The sequence below is a fragment of the Manacus candei genome, unplaced genomic scaffold (genome assembly GCF_025592945.1).
Source record: "Manacus candei isolate 608988 ecotype Guabito, Panama unplaced genomic scaffold, ASM2559294v1 h1tg000017l, whole genome shotgun sequence".
Taxonomy (NCBI): Eukaryota; Metazoa; Chordata; class Aves; order Passeriformes; family Pipridae; genus Manacus; species Manacus candei.
In genome coordinates this window covers 26,593,612-26,618,005 of record NW_026138065.1, presented here as the reverse complement: position 1 = coordinate 26,618,005, position 24,394 = coordinate 26,593,612, and the positions used below count along the sequence as shown (strand labels likewise).

General features: G+C 43.4%; 1 protein-coding gene across 4 annotated transcripts in view; it reads right to left on the bottom strand.

Moving 5' to 3' along the window:
- CAPN13 (calpain 13) overlaps nt 1-24,394 on the bottom strand; it is a 76,948-nt gene that overhangs the window by 40,320 nt on the left and 12,234 nt on the right. Inside the window, exons 2-3 of one of the 4 annotated variants that reach the window (XM_051783581.1) lie at nt 12,444-12,626; nt 5,417-5,665 (exon numbers count right to left, since the gene is read on the bottom strand). In XM_051783581.1, the coding sequence (XP_051639541.1) occupies nt 5,417-5,665; nt 12,444-12,527 (333 nt within the window). In that variant the 5' untranslated portion in view covers nt 12,528-12,626. Of the gene's footprint in view, nt 1-5,416; nt 5,666-6,191; nt 9,384-10,037; nt 10,120-10,247; nt 10,334-12,443; nt 12,627-24,394 lie in introns of those variants that run through there. The other 3 variants (XM_051783585.1, XM_051783583.1, XM_051783584.1) reach the window with 3 other exon arrangements.

Genomic DNA, 24,394 nt, shown 5'->3' with positions numbered 1-24,394 from the left:
CCATGAACTCCACCACAAACAGCTGGTGAGCAGCTTTGGCTCATGCCAGGAAATGGCCCCAAGGTGACAGACCTGCAGGCAGTGAAGGACAGCATTATCCCTCACTGCCACACATTTCCACATTTCCTTAACTTTCCTCATTAAAGCAGCTCATGTGACACTCCTCATTTCTTTTTCCTCTTCTTATTTTTTATTTTTTTTTTCTTTTTGGAAGGTTTTTCTTCATTTTCTCCCTGTTCTATTAGAGATAAGTTTTTAGGTTAACTTCAAACTGTTGTCTAAATTCTTGCCTGAATAAAATCTGGTTTTTTCTCCCCTCCAGCTACTCACAGACCAAGGCTGATGCAGTAGGAAATCCAGCTCAGCTTATCTGTCTAGAAAGATTCTAACTTCAAAATTACTTTTTTTAGCGGGTCTGGTTTGATTTATTCATTTGCTGGGATTGAAAATCCTTAATGTTGATGCTAATTCCTGGAAATTTCTGGGAAATAAATAAAATGCCAATAAGCAAATAATCACCAAAGGCTATGTAGAATCACAATAGGCACTCTGTTCCTGAAAGAAGGTTACATTTTCTTTGGGAAGGGACAGAGAAAGGGAAGAGAAAATGTGAGCAAGATCTTTTGCAAAATTATTGAATCAAACGATGGATCACTTTTCCCAGCAAACAAACATTGACTCAAAGGGCACCATTTTCCTCAATGCTTTTTGCATGCTAAGTGCCATAGCACCAGACTCTGCCTTAGGAACAAGGTACATCACTTGCTGGAGTTCACACTAAAGCTGCCTCTTCCTGTGATTTCCGCCCAAGGAATTCTTTCTTACCCTTCTCCCCATCTGACACCAGACACACAAGACAAATACTCAAGTAGTCCATGCCCTGGTACTACAAACAGACTGAAGGTGCAGACAAAACCCGTGTTGACTGTTTCAGACAGTCCTTTCACCATGCATCCCTCCTACAAGTCACATCAGAGGCTCTCAGGGATTTCTCTCATGCTGATCCTCAAACCCCCATTGGCCACATTGCAGCTTTTCCCTCTCTTCTGGCTGCCCACACAACCACAGTCTGTGTTAATCAGAGGATGGACCGTCTTAGGTCAGCTCTTGCCCAGCATTCCCTCTCTCCTAAGGGAGCTACAGGGTCCCCAAGAGACCCAGGGTAAGCAGTGCAGGAGCAGTAGTCTGTGACCTTGAAGACCCTTCAGAATAATCTCCAGCAACTTCACCCTGTGCCCATTTTAACCTTTTTTTAAAGCATAAGCACTGCAGATCAGAGACTGTCTTTAAAATTTATAACGAGCATCATATTGAGCACAGTGGTGGGCTATCCCTGGTGCAGGGCCAAGGCACTGCTGCATAAATGTCAACCTCTCTCCCCTCACACATACCAAAATATAACCAATGTCAGTAAAAATAAAGCATTTACCATCACCACAATTCACATTGTCTGGACCATCCTAATTCAGTTTCTTTTTGCATCTGTATAGTATGATCAGAACAGAGTGAAATCTTTAGCCTAAACAGTAATTGGTTAAAAATGCATATTCCACAACAGCAAATCATTTCATGACTTCCTCTGTTCCACTCAATTTCTTCTGTGAAGGAAAAGCAGCAAACAATGAAAAAGAATTGTTCTGAACATTGTAAAATGAGCATCTCAATTTTTTAAATCTGAATAATTCTTCGTGGAGAATTTCCCTTTGATCTTTAGAAAAGCCCAGCTATAGAAATACTTTATCAGTCTAAAATAGAATTTCTCTTTCTCTCAGAATTGTAGGTTAGCCAAAAGACCAGTTAATTGTAGAAGTCCGGCTGTATTTGGTACCTTCAACTCCACCTCTATTAATATTTGAAGTACCACACGCAAAATCTCTTTTAAAAATTTCTCATGTTTCAGTGGACATAGACTGAGGGCCTGGGGATGAAAACGCAGCCTGGAGCAGCCCCCATCTGATGGAAAAGTGCATCTACCTCAGAATTAGGAAAAGCAACATTTTGAATGTTGTCTTGGTGCTCCTGATTCACCCTCTCCCCTCTTCAGGGACATGCCTACTAAATCAGATCCGTTTACAAGTCAAAATATGTTGTTTCTGACTGTCACTTCTGACTATCACTGTCTGAAACCAAGCTGTTTTCCCTCCCTTTTATACATTACCCCCAGATATGAAGACTCCAAACTCTGAGTGTAATTGGCAATTCTCTTGACAATGTACAAGGTAAAATAGAAGCAGCATGTTGCTCGACTGCTCAATTGGATCTGGAACAAAGACAGCAGTTATAATTGCTATCTACCACTTAAATAACCAGACATTGCATGACTCAGTAAATGGAGGCTAAGAGATTATTAGGACCAAGATGCCAGTCACAGGTACATTTCCAGACAAATTTTTTTAATGTCAGAGGTAGCTAATGGTGGAGGATGAGAAAAATATAGACATAGGTTAAATTGGCCATGCTCTGTCAGCAGGATACAACTACACTCATCCTCTGGGAGATGTATTCAGGTAGGAAACAGTCTTGGGAAAATTATAGGTATCTCTTTGCCAAGTATTTTAGGTGGCTTTAATACCTGGGATCCTGTATCCTTACATTTAGCATAGCAGTAACCTAAGAACAGAGTTTATAAACATTTCGGCCTGGATGAAATGCCCAACTGAACAACTTCAGATTTGGAGCATTGCTACTCCTGACACTGAAGCTTTCCCTCTTCCTCCTGGGGAACCAACTCCCATAGGCAATTGGACACAGCACTGGCCTTTCAGGACTTAAGAAATGCAAACACAGTTTTATTTACTTCCTGACTCTTCACTCAAAAGATTTGCAGCTCCGTAAATGAAAAGAAACCACTGCTGTTTAGCAACTTCTTCTGCCCCTCATTCATTCTGTCAGGAAATTGAGGCCACAGTTTTGATGTCACAGTGACACAGCAGGGGTGTTGTGGTGATGTTTGAGAACTTCTGGTTGGTCTCCCCTGGCAGCTGATGCCATTGCCCTTTATCTTGCATCTTGTCTAGCAGGGTGAAGCCTGTCTTGGTGCAAAATGACCAAAATTTTCACCTGTAGCCAAACTGAGAAAACAAAAAAATTAAAATGGAGCCTTCTTCAGCACTGACATCCAGTGTTTCTGTTCCACAAGAGCCAGCTGAGTTGGAGGTCTCAGCTTTTGTCCTTTGAGCATATTGTAGAAGAGTAACAGGTGATGCTGCTTTAGCCTTTGTAAAAGAACAAAAGGCTTTTCAGTGTTCACATCATGAACCCTGGGCCATGAGTATATGGTTTAATTTTCTGAAGGGGAGCTCTGGCAAAGCCAATGACTTCTGATCCTGACTCTTTTTTAAAAAAAACCCACAAACCTCTGGAAAATTGATGGAAGCAATTGGTCTCAGACAGTTTGGTGTGATGATGCTGGAAAGTGCATAGTGATTGCCGAAAAAAAAATCTTCAAAATGGAAGTGCTGGGATGGAGAAGACATATGCAAAATTTTTAAACCAATTCCACAAAAGTTTTTATTCATAAGCTTAGTATTCATGGATTCTGCAAAATAGAAGGGAATTCTCCAATACCTGCCTCCCCTGACAAACTTCAAGCACTACCAGCAGCAGACTCTGTTTTTGACAAGGTACAACAGTCCCTTTGCACATGAAATAACTATCAGGATATTAGAATAGGAGAGATGTTCATCCCATGGTGTGGGGCCTCAAAATCAATGGTATTTGGGTTTCTAAGTCACTTTATATGCTTTTGAAATTCTATGCTTCTCTACTGCTCTCAAAAGGCAAAAGCACCAGGGTGTTAGTACTTAACAGAACTGTATCATAACATCTTATTCCAGTTTATTCATCTTTAAAATGCCCCTGAGAGTCCTTTCTAATATCCATGTTTGTCTTTTGTGAGTCTAAGGCTTAGTTATCATACCTTTGTCTTTCTCAGACTGGAAATAGTGGCAACTAACTCCTCTCCTTTGCATTTTTTAGTCACTTTCCTACTACAACCCCTGTTTCAAGAGAGCTTATCCCGACCTGCTCTGTAAGCAGAGTGCTGGTGTAAAGAACACAGCACCAGCTGCACTCTCACTGGACCCAAATTTGAAGGAAGGCTGCCGAAGGAGAAGCCCAGACATTCAGCCTGTGGTAGGAGCTGCTTCTGCAGAAGAGAATGATCCCTTCATAGCACCTCCACAGAGGACATCTAAACATCTGCACTCAGCACCTCCACAACTACCACACCATAAAGCATCCATCCAGACTGGAAGCGCCTGTACCCCTGCACACACAATTTCTCTGACACTTCCAGACCCTGCTGCAGCAGCAGGTAGGGAGATGTCCAAGTCTCAGGCCCCATCCCTATTACCACAACACTGCAGCCACAGCCCTGCTGGTGTCCAGGCTGCAGCTTCTACTCCATCTGATATTTCACCACATCACACTCCTTTGACATCAGGGCTGGCACTTCCCACCTTTCCATTCGGGCATCCACATTTAGCAGCTCAGCAGGCTCTCTTGGCTAGACTGTTTCCCTTCTGGGACCCATGGGTTTCAATATGCTGGCTGCAGCCTCTGCCGCTGCAGCGCCAAGGCCACCACACTGCCAAGCTCCAGCACACCCTCACTGCCCTAATGCATCTACCATCCAAACAAACCTTTTCCAGTTGTCTTGTCCCATCTTTACAATCTCACAGTTACTGTCTCTACATCCTGAGGCACTGCCTTCAGGGAGATGAGCTGGTTTTTCCCAGTCCAGGGAAGTCAAAGTCTCCAGGCACTGGTGGTGTGCTCAGCAAAACCCAGAAAAAAGGCAGCACGTGGCTAATCCAGTAGCTGTGCCAGTAGCAAATGGTACAGAGCAGTGCTATACTGAGCAGTCTGACCATGGAAAGATTTCTTAAATTAGGTCCTAGGATAAAAGAGCTGAGCATGTGATTCCACCTCCTATTTTAAACATCCATATGCCAGATGATAACTGCCTATTAAATTGCAACTGGGAATCAGCACACAAATGTACTTCATCTCATGCCTTGTCCCAGTTACTTTAAAATAGGTAGTGCTGAGTCAGTTGCTTGGATTACAGAAATCAGAGATCTTTAATAGAATTTGACAGCTTTTCAGGTTTGCACAAAGTTCTCTAGGAGCGTATCAAAGTGGGAACACCAGTTTTAGTCAGGTTCACAGGCGGAAACAAACTTCCTACAAAAATGTACCTGGTGAAATCGTTAACGTTACAGAGGTTATCTTCCCTCCAAACATCCCACAGCAAGGATCCCTCCTTGCAGTGTTGTGCTTCCAGTGTTCCCCTTAAAGTCTACTTTCCTGCTAACACAGATTCCCTTCCCCAAGATGAAGGCCTTTAACCACTGGCCATCAGTGCTCCCATTCAGCAGCAGGGTTATGAAACACCCCAGCTGGTGGAACTCACAGTTGGCCTCTTCCATTGTACTCGTCGCAGCTCATCCTCTGGGAGCAGGTTGGGACCAATGGAGCTGATGTGAGCAGGGAAGGTGTCATCCTCAAAGAGCAGCCCTTGGCTCAGACACAAGGCTCGTAGGTTTTTGAAGTCCTGGCTATTAAACCTCTTCAGGTTCTGGAGGCTTCCTGTTGTTCCTGTGGTTTGCCGGCCCTGCTCCTGCATCAGAGTGGAGCTGGGGGCGAGCATTGTGCCCCTTTCCTGTGAAGGAGAGACATGGGGTGCCATTAGTTTCCTGATCCAAAGCAGTGTATTAGAAGTGTGTGGGAAATCAAACACCCCCCCTCCTCCTGCCAAGAGGATTGTGGAGCAGCAGCTTTCAAAGCTGAGGGCAGCCGCAGTGAAAAAATCCTTATTAGCCAGAAATGCATGGGGAAAGAGTAGTCATCAAATCCCAACTGGTTTATCTTAAACCAGTGCTGTCACTGCTACAAATTCAATTTTGAGTCTTCCCTGAGGACAGAGAGCAAAGCTGTTAGTGAGCCGCTGTGTGAGCATTGAGGTACATCTGCAGCACAGGGGATGGAACAGTTGCTGCAGATGCAGAGGAGAGTGAGTGCGAGCAGAGAGACTGCTCAGAGGTACCCAGGACTCTTCTGGCCATGTATCATGTACCATGCCTGTGCCCAGGGAATTTTCCGGTTATTTATTTTTTTTTCATTTTCCACATGTGAGCATTTGATGGTCGCTCTCTGTGAGACGTAAAGATGACAGAGACTTTCCTTACCTGGATCTGCTCCAAAGAAGCTTGGGCATATTAGGGGGTGACGTTCTATCAGATTCTCTACAACTACAGTGCTGAGATCCAGACCCGGATCCCACCTACACTACACATTCATGTGAGTGTGCACCGGGGTCCGAGGTTTTTGGACTCAGTAGTTCATTCAGAAGCCAGTGTTGAAACAGTCCTGAATTTCAAATTCGTATTTAAACTGGGCAGTCATTGCATGGCATCTATAGGAATTCCAGTCTGGAGCATGGTAGATCCCCTCTTTGTTAATGTGTCTAAAGAAAAGGGGCACTTCACTTAGGAAAAAAGAACATTTAACACATGCAGTGAAACCCTAGGCTGAACAGAGCTGCTAATACACCTCCTGGCACAGCTACATATGGATGTGGGAGCCAAAATCTTCTGTTGAGGACTTTGTCCCCTTTACAGTCATCAAAAAGCAGGACCACTGTCATCAAAAATCTACTTTTGTTCCAAAGGGAGGTAATGCATCTTCCGTGGAGACACTGGACTGCGGCATGGGAGGGCTTTTAGGACAGGGGAAGGAGAAGGGCTCAAGAAAGCAGAAAACTTGCACATTTGTAGGGGCCAGTGATACTGGAGCTTAAAAAGAGCAATTTGTTCTGTCCAAGCAGAGTACAAGCTTTCAGGTGTGCTCCCCAGAGCAACGTGGATGTAGAGAGGGATGTACATATGTGCACCACCTCCTGGGGATCTTTCTTCGGCTGAAAAGTTCTGTTGTGAGTTTCAGGGTACAGAGAAGTAGCAAAAAGGTTGTGCAGCCTGCCTTGCTTCCTGGTTCCTTCAGCTCCTTTTGTCACACAAAATTACCTGTTGCTGGATCAAAACATGACTTAGGATACACACCAGTTTTCACCCTTCATTCACACTTGCCCTCACAAAACCAAAATATTAACTGGCCTGAGCTATAATTTCCCTTTTGCCTCTTTCTTTATGAAAAGAGAAGGCTCTGGTGAAGCCCTTTATTAATAGACTTTCAAGGGCAAGAAGGATCACCGTGATCACTTCCTCTGGCACCTCGCATGATGGATGCCACTGCACTTAATCCAGTGATTCCTGCCCCTAGGTCCTGGCATCCGCATAGGATGCACCTTCTCACAAATTAGCATTGGAAAATCCACCACAGCCCTGGGCAAGCCACTCCCACAGTTAATTAACTTCACTGTGCTAACTTGTAGCTTGAAGTCACTTAGTTTCACTTTCAAGCACCGGATGCCACAACTCTTTTTTTACTTTTTTTCTCCTCCAAATCTTCAGTAGATGAAAGGGCTCTTTTCTACCAAACAAACTTACCTGTAGATCTGAGATGTTCCTGCTGCGGCACAAAGACAGCAGACTGCTCCAGTAAGAGCAGAGCCTCAGATTTGTATTGTTAATTCTTCACGCATGTGAAAAAACACAGCTCAGCCACAATGAAGGTGTGATACAGCCCCCCACTCCCAGCCCTACACGCTTTTTACTTAGTCTCATCACCTTTTTTGCTGCTTCAAGTCACTTAACCTCCTGGCATTGTAACAACAGCCTAAACAAATAAGTAGTTTTGCATCTCATTGTTTTAATTAAAAGCCCTACAAAAACATCGGGTGGAATTCACAAACCACCCTCGGCCAACAAGAAGAGAGAACACTCCCCTTGGGCTTGCAGTTTTTGATACAATGGAAATAAATCTCATGTAATGTACCATAACACGACAAGGGAATGGCTTCTTCTTAACAAATACTCATTTGAAACTGTGCCCAGGCCCCATGGATGCTAAGATCTATTTCCTGCAACGGTGTTCCAGTAAAACTGATTACTAATTCCAAAACTCAAATTAAAATTAACAGAGCTTGAAGGCTGGGTCTGACACGCATTCCCTCTCTTCTGACAGAGAACAAGAGTTTTTAGCATGTGTGTGTGTGTGTTTAATTACGTTGTTTAACATATCAGGATTAAATTAGCAACCAGACTGAAGAAAATAATACACTTAACTACTCTTCCCTTGCAGGAATAACTTCATCAGCATTGTGTCTGGGGGCACACAAGTACTATAACCATCCATGCCCCTGTGCAGGTAGGCCATGGAGTCAGGCATACCTGGCTAGCACTGTTCTGCCAGCACCAACAAACTCTGAGGGCCACTTCTTTTGGAGCGGTATCCTGAACCCTGGCCCCAGCTCTGCTGCTCAGCTGTCATGGGTCCATCAGCAACAGAGAAGATCACAACAGCTGTTAAAGCAGAATATTGCCTGCTTGCTTGGGGAGCTTCTTACCTGTTGCTGAACCCACATGTTAGAAAGACTTTCAAGGGACAGAGTTATAATGGAATGGGTACTGGGGGCATTGCCCTTGGACTGTTCCCTGCCACAAGATGAAATGAGAGAGGGAGGGATTTCAAACACTCACAAAAGTTCGTTCATACATACTGTCAAACTCTAAAGAAAAAAAAAGAGTCTGCCTCTCAACTAAGCAAGGAAATTATTATTCAGAAGGGGTTAAACAAACATTTACTTAGTCCCGGAATCTCCTTCAACATATTTACTTATCTGAAATAGAGAAGGGAATCACGCCCAGCTTTGTATCTGCTGCTCTTTTTTGGTTCCTCTTCCTTCTGGGCAGAGGGAGAAATTCTTTCCCAGAGAAAAGGACAAAGAAGGAGGGAGAGAAGGTCAGCAGTGGAAAAGCTACAGAGAGAAGGATCAAAAGAGATCAAGTGTGACAGTTGGAAAGGATGAGAAAGAAAGACGAGTCTCTGAGGATAGCAGAGCAAAAAAGATTGGTGACTCCTGCAGCAATTATTGGGGGAACACCAAACAGACCATTTTCTGCATTGAACAGCTTAAAAGGCAGCAGTGAAGGGTTGTGCCTCCCTCCAGCACTCATTCACAAAAGATGTCAAGCCACTACTCTAATCAGGTACTCAATGGTGGCAAATGCTACTGACAGCTAATTACACTTTGCATAAAGATTTATGTCAGGGTACAGACATAATTTCCTTCAATAGCTTCTGATATTTTTCACCGTGGAGAAAGTAGAAATAAGCAATTAGAAAATGTGTCTACTTCATAGCCAAACCTTCTCTCCACTGATTTTATCAAAACATTTCCATTATATGTTGGCTTAGCTGAGTTTCTGTACTTCAGAAAGAGCAACTGAATTTTCTCAAACTCTACAAAGAATACTAGAAAAGTCAATAAGCCAGCAGCCTTTCTACCCCTGTTTCCTCTCAAACACTCAACTCCTAAGCTATGTTTCATCTCCCTATAATACTCAATATATGCTACAGTTACACAAGTATTCTTTCCTCTAAGATCCCCTCATTCACATATTTGAAGTATTGTAAAACTTCAGAAACTCAGTTCCAGAATTATTTTATAATGAAGGAAAGTATGAGTTTATTAGCTCTCCTTGCATTCAAATTAAAAACAAACAAGAGTGCTGCTTTTCAGTAGCTTCCTGCAGTGCTGGAAAGCACAAGAGGCAGAGCAGGGACCAGAACACCGGCATCCCAAACCCCAGATGGAAAACAGCTCCTTGTACATACAATGTATGAAAGCCTTGAGTACCACAGAAAATCAAAACCAAAGCCAGGCACTCTGGCAACCCTCCAGGAGATTACTTTCCCAGTGGCATCTTGCACGACCTTCTGCTCCAAACAGTCTGTGAAATACTCCCTCTTGGCTATTTATTAAGTCAATTTTCTCCTCGTTTTGCATACATAGCATTGGACAGTTCCAGATACCTTTTTTCTACCTCATTTAACAGCAGCCTACAGTAACTATAGAGTCCTCCTCATCTTAGAATCTCTACTCCCACTTGATCCAATTACTTTTGACAACTTACCATTTTACTATGAGGTTCTTTCTAGGATGGCAAATTCGTCTTTTCTTTCCCTCCAGGTAACATTAAGGACAGGGACTCTCATTTATTCTGTCTCTCCAAGGCAAACCGCTCTCAATGTGTCTGTGGTGCTTTTCCAGCCCTATTACTTATATTACTTATATTTCACCTGCTTCATTTTGTACTAAATAAAACAGCAAAGGGATGTTTTACCTGCAGTGCCTCCGGTGTAACTCTCCAGCCAACACCAACAGAGAAACAGGCAGGCTGGTACTGTCCCCATTCTCCTTTATAGGGCAACTTTTGCCACGCCTTAAGTAAACATAGCCAAGTTGAAGTAAAGTTCAAGGCCAAAAGCAACCACTCTGGCTTGGGCGTAATAGTTTTATACAGATATCACACAGTATATATATATATATATAGATATATACACACATAGACTTCTATTAGTCATGCACAATGAATTGTCTGTCGACCTATGTTTGTTGACAGTTTCCTGTGGCTAATTGGGGCTTCAGTTGCAGTAATTCTTATAAAAGAAATAGGTTTCTTTGTAGCTCCCACCCTTTCATATAATCTTTTCCTCCCCCTATCACCAGGAAATGCAGCAATCATCCTGGATCCAGGCACAGCATGGCAGGACTCACTACGTAAGTTATCAGTGGTGCGTGTCATTCTTTCTGCAGCAGTAAAAGCAGCAGGTACTTTTCAGGCCAATGCCTGTTAGCATTTACACTGGGCTCTTACTTAAATTCCACATCAGTTCACTTACTTGGGCAGTTCATTTCCTCCAGGACTGCCTGCGGAAGCAGGGGTTATCCACATATTTAGAAGGGGACTGGTCTCCATTATCCTAAAGCCCAAAGCCAAAGAATAAAAAAAGTATCCAGCAAAAATATGGGAATATTCATTTTCGGGAAACCGAACTGAGATAGCCTAAAGAGGCCAAAATTCAAGGGAACGTGTGCAGCACATTCTCAGGGACACATTTCCTGGCAGCAATCCTAAGTGTATTCCTATAGCCTGTAAATGCGTGTTTGAAGAAAAGACCCTTGGTGTTCTGGTGGGCAGCAACCTGAACAAGAGACAACCGTGCACCCTTGCAATAAAGCAAATCAACAGCATCCTGGGCTGCACAAGCTGCAGCACTGGCAGGTCAAGGCAGGGAATCCATCTTCTTTGCACAGTACTTCCGAGATGGTATCTGCAGTCCTGTATCCAGTTTTGGGCTGCCCAGTGTAAGAGGGGCACTGAAAGTGCAGCAAGTTCAGTAGAAACCCACCAGGATGGTCAGGGGGCTGGAGGATATAGTGTGAGAGAGGAGACTGAGAGAGTTTGTCCACTCAGTCTGGAGGGAGACCTAATTGCAGTCTCCCACTATCCAAAAGGCAGTTACAGAGAGGGTGAAGCCAGACTCTTCTTGAAGGTGCACAGCAAGATGGGCAGAGCCAACAGGCATGAGGAGCAGCAACGAAAATTACATGGGGTTGGAGAGGAAAAAATTCTTTAGAGTGGTTCAGCCCAGGCACAAATGCCCAGAGAGCCTGGAGCACCTCCACCCTTGGAGACACTCACTTGGACAAGGATATAAGCAACATCACCTAACTCAGAAGTCAACCTGCTTTGAGCTGGAGCGTGACTCAAAGACCCAAGAAACTACCCTCTCTTTTTCAAGCTATCACAGCTTGTTCGTCAAAAGAAAACTCACTCTGCAGGGAAGGTTTGTGAAGTTTATCTTGGGGATTCACAACAAAACTTACCAAAGCATGTAATCATACAATCACCTAGGCTCAGGAATTTCCTCAGAACAAAGCTTTCTACTAGGGCTGCAGTCTCTTTGAGTTGAGATGCTAGCAGCTCGCATAGCAGCTGCTCCCTAGGAGCTATGGGAGATGAGAACATAAAAGAGCTCATGAAAAAGACAGTTCAGCTTCTTCATCAATGTTTAGTATAGCTCTGTGGGTCTAAAAGCAGTGTACTGCACCCCGCCTGCTCACATTTTAGGGCTTTCATTTCCTCATGAGATCCCAACATTTAGCGAACTCTAATAGGAAATACATCCATGTAAATTAGAGTAAAACCTGCCCCAGAGAGCAAAACAGGTGCAGTTTTTCTTTAAGAGCTGTTTTCCATAACCACTACATAAATAAAAGCTGATTGCACCAGAAGCAGGGAGCAAAGATTTCCTTCATTGCAGGAAAGGAGCTCTGAGGTGATAAATGCCAGTGCTGCTGGCTCATCTGACAGCACGCGTGCTGTTAATCGCCTCCTCTCTGGGGAAACGGCAGGTATATTCCCCTCCAGGTATGGTGATTCATTGTCTGGAACAGATATCTCTGCTTAAATGGGGGATTAACATGATTTAAGAAATATTCATGGCAAAGTTGATTAGAAAGCACCATCACCAACCTGGCAGGAGATTTCAGTTATTGCAGCATGAACCCATTTTGAGATTGTCAGCTTTTCTGCAGAAGGCTGTATTGATGTGTCCATTTTCACAGTGGCTCCAGAGAAGGAAACCCAGAAGGCTGAGGGATTTATGTGCAGTAATGAGCCTTTGGATTATTTGCTATCTTAAGTATCTGTGGAATCCTGCAAGAAAAAAAAAAAAAAAGGAGTCATTTCAGTAAGAAGCACAGGGCTGTGAATGGGGAGAGCAGGGGTGTTTTCTGCCAGTGGTACCCTGTGACATTTTGGCAGGTGCAGCATTGCCCTGGCTTGAGGTTTGCTTCTGCAGAGCAGGGACATTAATCCACCTTAGAGCAACTGTGCAGTTTGATCCACTCATGAGCAAAAGATGCTGAGGGATCACTGGCACCACAGATTTTTGGCATCACATAGTTTTGAAATTTAAAGAACCTTTATTCCTCTCTGCCCTGGAATAAAAATACACCAAAAAATGCACAACACAGGGGTTCTTTTAAAAGAGATTTTAAGCTAAACATATATATCTTCTCTTTTCCTGGCTTTCCTGAGGGTAGACTCTAGGTCTGCATAACTGTTGGTTTAACCCCAACTGGCAGCACATAGCCACTCACTCACTCTCCCACCACTGGGATCAGGAAGAGTAAAAGTGAGAAAACTCCTAGGTTGAGATAAAGACACTTTAATAGGTAAAGCAAAAGCTGTGTACACAAGCCAGGCAAAACAAGGAATTAATCCTCTGCTTCCCATGGGCAGGCAGGTGTTCCACCATTTTCAGGGAAATAGGGCTCTATCACACAACATAATTATTGTGAAAAACAGTAACTCCAAATGTCCTTTTCTTCCTCCTTCTTCCATGTTGAGCATGATGCTGTATGGTATGGAATGTCCCTTTGGTCAGTGGGGGCCAGCTGGCCTGGCCATGTCCCCTCTCAACTCCTTGTGCATCCCCAGCCCACTCTCTAGTGGGGTGGGGTGAGGAGCAGAAAAGGCCTTGACTCTGTGCAAGCACTGCTCAGCAATGACTAAAACATCTCTATATCATCAACCCTGTCTTCAGCACAAATCCAGCATAGCTCCATACCAGCTACTGTAAAGAAAATGAACTCTACCCCAGCTAAAACCAGCACAGTAGCCAGCAGCATCTCTGAAGCAGGGAATTTTGTATCATCTTTCAAGGGTGTGTGGGGAGGAACTGCATAATTATGCCCAAATACTAGTGGAAGCCTTGGCCTTAAGAAAGGGGACTCTCCTCACTACACCCACAGAGCTTCTGTGCTGAAGTTTTAAGACTGTTATTTTTTACAATGTTTCAGACATATGCCTTCATTTCTTACTTCCGCTGCCTTTACCCCTGTGAAGATCACACTCTTTTTAGTAGAAATACTCCTAATTTAGACCATGGTAAACAAAAGTAACAGGCTGGGAAAATGTCCAGGGTAGTGAACACAACTACATTTTGTGTAAAAGAGGAATCTTCCATCAGTCATTGTCACATTTGCTGCAATAATTGGGTGTCCCACTGTTTTTTTTTATTATCTGACTAATGGAAGAATACTATCAATCCATTTCACTTCCTCATTCAGAATTTTGTATATAGGTCAAGTATTACCATTTATTTGCTTCTCTTACACAAGATGCAGGGAAGCCGTAAATATATTACTCATAAACAATCTTCTTTTCTCTGTGCTTATGCACTCCTATTTCTGGCAGGACCTGCTCTTCTAAAGCACAACTTTTATGACTGTATAAACTATCAGGCAAATAACAAAGTCCTTCTTCAGCATCTGTTTTTACCCAATCCTCACCCACGAGCTGCCCCTCAGTGCAAATTCACCACGAGCTGCAGCACTTTTGCTGTATTCACATATGAATCATTTTGCTCATAAATGAAGTACAACTGTTGCCTGAGTGAAATGTGGCAGCTGCTTAACAGTACATAATGAATCCACATAGCTAGGTCCTACTGCCACTTGAGGGAGGGGGGATTTGGTGTGAAAAATAAATCTCTCCAGAGCCCTATTTTCAGAAGAAATATCCACCGACTTCAGAACTACAGTGGGATTTCTTCAAGAATAAAAATAAAAATAAAAAAACAGGCAGCCTGTTACTGACACCCATATTAGCACTAGCATTTCCCAGTGGAATATTTTTCCTTCAGAAAAATGCAATTCTGTCAAACATGAAAGCCACTAACAATGAATTTTCACCATGAGAAAGACACAATACATTTCAATAATGCCATTGGGCTCCGTTCCGATTTTGCAACAGTTGCATTTTTTGCTTATGAAAAACCTGTCACTTCAGGATCCTCTCTGTATTATCCAAAAGGTTTAACATTTCAATGTAAAAAAGATTTCAAGTGTTATTGCAATAGCTCACTGCATTTGGTCTGACATTATTTTTTTCTAATGTGGTTTCCCAGGAAATTCTGGACTTTGTTTTTCATTTGAATGAGGGACAGAATATGAAAGCATTTTGAATGTACTCAACCTCTACAAAAGTTTGGCCCCACAGGAGATAGCACTGAAACTCTCTTTGAGAATGAGTCCATCAAGAGTAACATCAAAACATATTTTAAACAGACCTGTCATGACATTGTCCTGGCAAGTGACATGGACACTGTTTCATCTGGTCATAGCACTGCTGTTTTCCTTTACCAAACTTTACTAGCAACTGCTCAGAAAGGTAAGTAAAGAAGGAGCACTTTTACCCCTCTCTCGGTGTCCCCTATCTACCTCTTCACGAACAGTTACTGGGCACCATGAAATGCCAGAGACAGACCTTTGTGGAGGGCACATCGAAATGAAATTCTTGTTTTCACCAGCACATTAGTCCCTGTTTGGCATTTCTGCGTCCAGCCTTGTCAATGCCCTGTGGGTATGAGAAAATTTATTTCACGCTTTTTTGTTTTGTTTTTGTCTTGGTGTGAACAGATTGCAACAGCCTCACATTTGTTTGTTTTCCAGAAACATTCCCGCCATCCTCTGATGAAGAATCCTTGGCCTGCAGATCATTCAGTAGTAAAAACATTTGCAGTCCATAGTCCTCACCTCAGCCTTTGCTGACTAGTGGCACATACTGCACAGTACAGCTTCTTCTTCCTTGACATCTTACCATTTGTAAGGTGCCAACAAGGGTGCACTGTTGGTATTCTAGTCAGACAGGCAACTTGCTGTCCACCTTTCCTCCTTGCTCCCACAAGACATCCAACACCTAGAGAGACGAAGGGCTGCAACCTGAGGCAAGCCAGATAGCTGTTCTGGTACTCCATGTTCTTCAGCATATACTCAAAACCTGAAAATGGAGTTACTATCCAAATCAGGCCAAGGGCAGAAGAGGGATTTGAAGTTAATTATGGCAAACCCTAAAGATGTCACAGTGGAATTAAGACCATGAGGTGGTTAGAAGTCACAGACATAACTTCTAGACTTGTCCTCTGAGAAGTGCTTGTGTAGCTTCTCCACCACACAGTAAGGGTGCTGATAGTGTTGGTCATTGTTCGAATATATTGGTTCCATGAAAAGCAAATAATGGGATAGAAGGAGAAATTATTGAATTAATTTCTCAGACTAAAAATCCCATCATCAAAGTCCTGGAAATTTAAAAGACTTAAAAAAAACAGCCATCAGATACTTTTGGTAACTCTGGGTTCATCTTCCCTTGATCCAACACAAGTGACCTCATCTGAAGCAATAATACCCAAAAATACATACCTGCAATGTACATAGCAGTTTAGAAAGAAAGACTATCTTGAAAGAGGATGGTGAGCATGCCTAAAGGCAGAAACCTGATGGTAAAAAATAATGTTCATCTCAGTTACCATGCTAGGCAAGAGAGGTACAGGTCTTTCTGCTTTCAGGATGAGACAGCAGGCAGCTCTCCTTCCAGTCCCAGGGAACATGGGTGTAAGGCTCTCAGGATCATGCTGTGCTTCCCTGGAATACACAGGGTGCCTAAAACAGGTGTTCACAGCATTTGGATAAATGCCCCACTGCAGCCTGGAGTTACCATCCTGTGCGCTCGATAACCAACACTCCACACTTCCTCTCACCTATGCTGAGACCACACTCACTCCCATTCCACAGTGTCTCCTGCTCAACTAAGATGAACCACAGCACAGGATGGAATGTGGCTTCTGACATTGCCCTGCTAGAGCCTTCTCTGGAAAAAAGCAGTCCACACTTTGTACCCCACTCACTAGAGACCCATTTGGTCTCTCTCTAAGTATTATTTTGGCCAAGAGAAGAGTCATCTCACAGGTTTTGTAACAACATCAGCATTTGCCAGCATCACAGGGTTGGAGAGTTAAAAAAAAACCAACAACCTAAAACCAGCCTGAGTTTCCTCATCCTGGTGAGAAAAATGCAAGCCCTAATGCCAGATACATTACAGCTTGCTGATCTGGCTGACAGTAAGTAAAAAGCAAAACACTGCCCATAAAGAAGGCAGCTCAGCTTAATATTGAGGCTACACCTATTCAGCTCAAACCAAAGGAGAATATGACCTTATTTGAAAGGCATAGGAAGGGTGGCAAAATCCATAGAGAAAAGCTCCAAACAGAAGTGAGCTCCTCAGATAATAGAGACAGTCTTGCAGCTGATGCCTGCAGTCAAGAGAGGAGGAAAGGAGCATCAAGATGATTTTGTACAGAAAGAGTTTAGGAATTTACCTGAATGAACTTTTAATACCTGTACTGTATTTGTTCCTTCGCAGTGTGGCTCTGATGGGTGCTCTAGTGCCTAGGGCACATGAAAGACACACTGAAAGGGAAGCAAGAACCAAGTGGTGAAGGTCTAGAGAACAAAATTTAAGGCACAGAGCCCAGTGGTGCCCTCCCTGGGCATCATCCTGAGCAGAACAGCATCAGGACTCAGCCTAGGTTCAAACAGACAAATGCCTGATGGAGAAAACTGTCCTCCCCAAATTCTGCTTCCCAAGAACTGCGAAGGGCCAGCTGTGACCTGCATGGACAAGTAGACCAGCACGTGTCACGGCAGCACCCTTGAAAAGAAAGAGTTTATGTGTTCTGCTCTCATTTTCCACCTTGTTGCCACACGCCTGTGTTACGCAGGCACACTGGCTGGCACGTCGTTTCCTAGGCTGACCCTTTACTGTAACCTCTTTCCCTACACTGTGTTGGCAGCAGGCTCCTATTACGTGCATGAGCAGCTTCAGAGCAGCTCCAGCCCTGAGCTCTTTTTTCAGAATGAAAGGCTCCTCCCAGAGTTGCACAGCATGCTTTGATAACACGGGTCTGCTCTCTTGCCTCTGCTCTATCAGTACATGGAAAAATGAGTACTGGTACTATATCTGAGCTATTAATTAAATACCTTAAATAGCTAGATAAGGCACTTGGTTAGAGCTCAGTGCCACGTAGGGAGAGCGAGATGCCAGTACAGAGGACAGCATATGGTCCCCAGTGAATGTTTCTGTCACTTTTCATTGACATTTCAACTAATGTTCTTCCCTGATTATCTATATTCTACAATGCATTAAGGAAGCACATCAGATATTGCCTTTAACTTTTACAGCCAAACTGCACTATATTTCTAAACACTTCCTTCTTTTTGGGGGAGGAGGGAGGGAAGAAGTAAACACTATAAAACTTCTATAGTCAAGCACAGGAGGCTATGAGTAACAGTCATGAACCAGGATAGAAACAGGGCCAAAATACAGAACAAAACTGTAAATAGAAGGGCAAAGTCTCAGGTACTTTACAGAGGACGACTTCTGTGAACATTATTCCATCCAGTAAAAAAGTGTAAAATGCAAGGTAATGCCTGACAAGACAGAGGAACTCTAGGAGTGGACAAGGCTCAGCAAGACTGGCTGCAGGGTGAGATGGCCTTGGAAACAGTTGCTTCCCACTTAGGTGAGAAAAACTGGTACAATACCAGACTGGGAAGCACCCAGGAGAGTCTGAAAATAAACTGGAAAACAATATGATACTGCTTCCATTCCTGGTGCATTAGTTTTAACTTTTTTTGAAACAGAGTATGTTAATTTTAAATCTGGTGAGCTTATTAGAAAATCACAGACCAAATCACTAATCTCACTATACCAGAATTAATATAGGAGAGGTTTTAAGACTGAGCAAGAGCTGGATGAGAAGCTCTCACATCCCACTCAGCCCTGATGAGAAAGATTTCATCCCTCTCCCAGACATCTGATTTCCTCCAGCTACTCTGATGCTGGTGAGCCATGCAGAGATGAAGAAAGGGAGTGAGAATAGAGCAGAGCTCAGTGAATCAGCTGTCCTGACTCACTAATGGAAAAGGCAACACGAATCTAGCAACTCCCAAGAACAAATCAGGAATTTTGACTGCCACGGTGAACCATCAAAAGTTTGCTCTCCGAAGCAAGAAGATGAGGCACCTTGAACTTAAAAACACAGTGTCCGGGCCTCTATGCACTGTCATTTTATTTTTTTTTCACTAATATGAGGTAAGACTTCAAGGCATTACTGAATCAAGTCCCTTGTTTACTGCATCCAGGAGAAAACTTTGTATAAGCAAGTGGGTGATGTGCTGAAATGAAGACTAAGCTTTTTCTCTCCTGCAGTCTGAATTTCAATTACTGTGCTTGTTGCAGCGTTCTGAGACCAGGCCTCAGTAGCCATTAGCTGGAGAATCACACTGTAATGTGTTTGACCCAATATATGCCCTACTGAGTGACAGAGAATGGTATTGAGGAAGAAATACTGCAGGCTGTGATGGATCAGATTCCTAGGACAAAGAATTACCTTCTTCTTCTCCACTCCCTTTATATCCTCCTGCCACAGCACTGGGGATGGTCCTATTAACTATGGGCTACAGAGAGCATTGCAGCATCGTAGGAGGAAATCACAAAGATGGGCTTCATACTAAATAACTGGGCTGTCAGAGAGAGAGAGGGAGAGGGAAAAGAGATCACTGCATTGCTGGGAGACAAAATACCCCTGCTTCTTTAGGGCCACAGATTTATTATGTGTGTACAGTGCCTCATATGGTAAGACTTTGATCCCTGACTGGATCTTCGAAGACCTCTGTAATCCAAACAGTAAGAACAAACAATTACTTCATGTCAGAATGATGAATGAGTAAAAACATTTTACTGTGTTTTAACAGTTGGGTATATAAAAACACAAGGAAGTTTCAGAATAGTTAATCTTCAATTTTTATTTTTATCTGACTTCATAAATCTCTGGACATTTTGTTAATGAGTACAGTTATGAGCTGTGGAAAAGCCAAGTGATTATAATAAAAATTAAGTTTTATGAAGGCTTGCAACACAGGCCACAGAGCTCCACTGAGGATACACCGTCACTTTTAACTCACCCTCCTTTCAAATACATACCCTGCACCATTTTTGCCACTACCACTGGTGGCAGTTTAGAGGCAGGTTGGACCTTGCCCCTTCAACACTGAGCAGTAAGAGAAGAGCAGGAGATCAACACCCTCTTACCACTACTCACAGTGGACAGGGCTGTAGTTAGTGTCTGGGACTGCCAGGACTGTGCCCCACCATTTGTCACCCTGGCACTGCAAGGATTTTGAGCTATGTGCTTTATACCCCAATTTGTTTTTCTCAATTCCAGAGAGAAAATTTTACTGATGAAACATTCACAGAGAGACAATCTAAAGCAAAATCAGAAACCATTTAGTTGGAAAATTAATTCCTATTTATAAATCAAGAGCCTATCTCAGAAATATACCTGAAAATCTTGTTTCTCTAACCAGGGACTAGCTCAAAGCCTGGATTTCCATGCAGAAATGCCTGCTGGCTTCACAGTCTAACCCAAAGGCCACTGACTTTGATAGAATAATTTAACAACTTCAGTGTATCTTGGAGCACATCTTTTGCGAGGAGGCAGCAGCACCCTAGCCCTGCCTGGGATCAATGGCCACATCATGAATGAGCCACAAACACATTCCTACTCTTAAATACCACAGGAGATGCCAATGGCCTAAGTCTGGTCTTAGGGCCAAGAGGCATTTGCCCCTACTAGGAACTTACTTTCTGCTCTAAAGAAGGCAGTCAGATCTAGGCTGGCAAGAGATCAGCATATGCAAACTGCCATCTGGTAAATAATAGTGCTTCTTTGCTAGCCAGCAAAAACAATCTTTTTCAGTTAGTTTCAAACCTGAAGAAAAGCCCATATGCCTGAACCTTTTCCTGTTTCCTTTGACTGGCATCTATATTGATAATTCTAACACAAAATACTACATCTCCCTGCCCTTACACCTGCATCTGTGCAAACTCATTTGTTAAAATTTGTGTCAAAAGTGCTTGAAAAGTAAATATTTGCAATGACCAAGCCTGCTGACTCTACCTGCTGACTATTACCCGGGGTTGAGTTCCTCATGGGTGGCAAGTTGGGTGTCACCGAAGCACAGGAACAAAACTTATTGACTTGTGTTGTTGTCGTCACCTGAGAGTGGTGTTAGAGCCAGAACTGTGGTGCCCAATGAAAAATTACAGCCAATGCAACACCCCACAAACATTGGGCTCCAGTCTGAGCTCAGATTTGGCTCACACATGCATCTGTTTATTCTTAGTTGAGTAAAGGACTTGCAAACACCTCCAATCAGCCCTGTGGCGTAGGGAGCAGAAAGAGCAGGGCCACTGGGTGTTCTGCCCCAAACTCACACACCAGCACCTTTGATTTCGCAGAAAGTTACTCCAGGTTTAAAGTTCACCCTTGCACATACCAGGGCATCTCCCATTGATTTTTTTATCTCTTCCCCCAGTGACCCAGGGAACTAATCACCAGGTGGCAGTTAGAAGGTGCCTTTCATAATGACAGGGTAGTTCAGAAAGCCTGTGTACATCCTCATTTGAAAAATGCCTCACTGGGGTGTTATTCAATGGAAGTGGCTTATAATGTCCCTGTTGTTCTTCTGAGAAATTATCTTTCCTCTTTTTCAAAGGCTTTTGGGGTTTTTTTGGTGGTCTTTTTCCCCCAAGTTACTGTTAACTTTATGTTACTTTTCTACAAATGCGGTCTAAATAATTTTACTGGCAATAATATATTCAAAAATAGTATTCTGAGCAAAAATTTCAGTTGAAAAAAACAGTCACAGAAAATAGATTGCACATTGTGTAGTGCTAGTCACTGAAAATAGACCAAGTTTCCATCATTTGGGTGAAAACAGAGAATTTTCACATCAACAGACTACTGCAGTGTCCAGCCTGTAGCTAATGAAATGCAGAAAGCTTTGCTAGGAACAGTCCTTATTAGAGAAGCTGTTCATACTAACACAAATCATCCACTCTCACCTGTGTCTTTTTCTGGTAAAATGGAATAACATGACACATGCTGATAAATCTGCTCAGGGTGTTTCTGCAAGATTCTCAGGTATGGCAAGGAAACACACAGATCAAAAAGCTATCCCTGTCAAAAGAAGCTGGGGAAAGTTCACTGCTATCACTTGTCAATAAGCAGCCCACAGCTGTTCCTTCCCAACTCTGGATAATATTCTTAAGGCATAGGCCAACTCCTAAGGATTTTAATGACATATTATTTTTAGTAGTACAAAACATTTTAAGGTCACACTCATTTTAGTCACAAAATAGAAACACATCAAGTACCTCAATGCATTCAGACCAGCTAATCAACACAGCAGCACAGCTAGGATTTTGAATCTCAAATACCGTACTTTGAGCTGCTCACAGACTGAAAAATTCATAAATCAGAAATGACTAATGGTCGTATTCAGCAAATAATTTCAGACAGCGAATGCATTTAAGAAGCCCTCAATCTGTCCACAGGAAGATCAGAATTGATAACAAGAGGTGACTTTGCCTGTCCTTCTCTGTCAAATGAGTTACTCATAGGAAGCCCCAGTTGTTTGGCTCCCAAGACACCAGCCCTGAGGACCTGGGCAAGCCTGTGTCCAGCTCAGGGCGTGCTCTTGGCAGTAATAGCAGTCACCCAGCAGAAACCCTCAGGAAAAAATCTGCAGAAGTTATCATATTTATTAAAAAAAAAAAAAAAATCCCTGTCACTCCATCTCCTATGTTGGCTCAATCCATCACAAAAAGAAACATCTGTTCCTGCAGTGGCTGGCTGATCTCTCCATTGAACTGCATGCGTGGTTGTGACAAAGCATCGTGGGCGTCTAAAATTAAATTTGCTACGAGGCAGAAACCAGGCAGACCTGCAACAGCAGCTCTGAAGCCACAGGTGCCCAGTTAAGAGCCAGCCATCAGGCAGTGGCACTGCAGGGTAACCCCAAACCCTCTCTCCTGTTCCCTGGCTGCAGAAGGGCTCCCATTTGGGTGTCCCCCCAATCCTTCCCTAGACCAGGCTGGGAGGAGGTGCTGCAGACACTGGGGCAAAGAAGACCCTTCGCTTCCCTGGCTCCATTGCTCCCCCTCCTGCTGCTCCCCCCAGTCACTCAACAGGGAGAAACCCAAAATCCAAATATCACCAGCTCTTTTTCCTGGCTCTCTAGAAGGGACTGCCAGGGAGGAAGGGAGGCCTGGGCTCCCCTGCCACAGGGCAGCTCAGCACCTGGGGAATCCTCTTTATGGCTTCCCCTGTGGCTGCACTCCTGACAGCCCCTGTGAACTGCCACGCACCGTATCCTTTCCTAGAGACAGAAAGCAGCTTTTTGTTTACCCACCCACGTCTGTCTCCCATGTGAGACCACATATGAGCTAGAACACAGGTGACTGTGCACATTTAAATCCTACACATACAACAGAGCAACCAGGAAAGCTGCCTCTTTGAGCGAGGGAGATTTGCTGTGCAAGAACACGGGGGAGCCAAAACATGCCAAGCAAAGAAGGACCACAGAACAGCCACCGACGCCAGATCTGAGCACCTTATTCCGTGCTGAAGCACATGCTAGATCCACTCACTTTCTCCCCTCTGGCAGAGATCTAATTAAAATGAAGAGAAGCTGCCACTCACAGCCAGTGGATCAGCCCCAGCCAGCCGTGCAGTTCAATGCTCAGCATAGACTTTACTGTCAGATACTCTAATCAGCTGAGCTGTTTTTCAGACTTTTTTTCCTTTCCCTTTTGGGGTTGTTTTGTTCAGAGCTTTGCTCCACCAGCTGAGTTCTGCCCAGCTCCTGGGCAAATCACTCACACCACAGTCAGGGCATGTCACAGACAGAGGGTTTTCATTGGAGTTCGATGTAATTGCTAGCATTTATCACTTTAATGGCCTAATGAAGGTGAGATGTAATTAGAAAGGGTGTCAACTGGAATATGGAGTTTGTTTTACAATTATCTATACAGCAGGCAACCACTGGCACAGAACAGTGCTGTTTAAAAAGCTGGTAATATGTGGCATAAATGTTCATCACTGGGTGACTTAAAGTGACCTAAAGCTTCGTTCAGTAATTGCTGCCTTTCTTCCTGAGTGCTTGAAACAAACACGAAAAGGTTGAACCCCTCCCAAGGCAGCTTTTTCAACCAATGAAGATGGTTTATGTCCATGCAACTAAGCCCATATAACTGTCACCTCAACATCATTCCCACTTGCAGAGTGATCAGCAGTGATTTTGCTTGAGTGATTTTTGTCTGTGTAAGCAAGCTCAAATGAATGCAACAATAATAAGAACTCCCAGCAGGGCCATTGCCACTGAAAAAAAAAAAAAAGGCACACAACCTTCTCAGCACACACAGACACACACACATACATACAAAATTAAAAAAAAAAAAGACACTGAGAATTCAAAGCAATCAGGAAGTTATATTTCTCTCTATTTTACTCAAAATAAGTGTTCAAGGGAGTTTTATGCATTTGGCAGGATGGCTGACCCTTATTTAAGGCAGATTGTCTTAAGGCACAAAGAATACTTCTTCTGGATAACAATTTCCTACTGCTAAATAGATACCAAGGTTTGTTGCTTGATGGATATTGTGCAGTAAAGTAATGATGGTTGATGGTGCTGTTAGCAGATAGCTTAATACTGAGTGGGAGACTGGAGATTCAGACA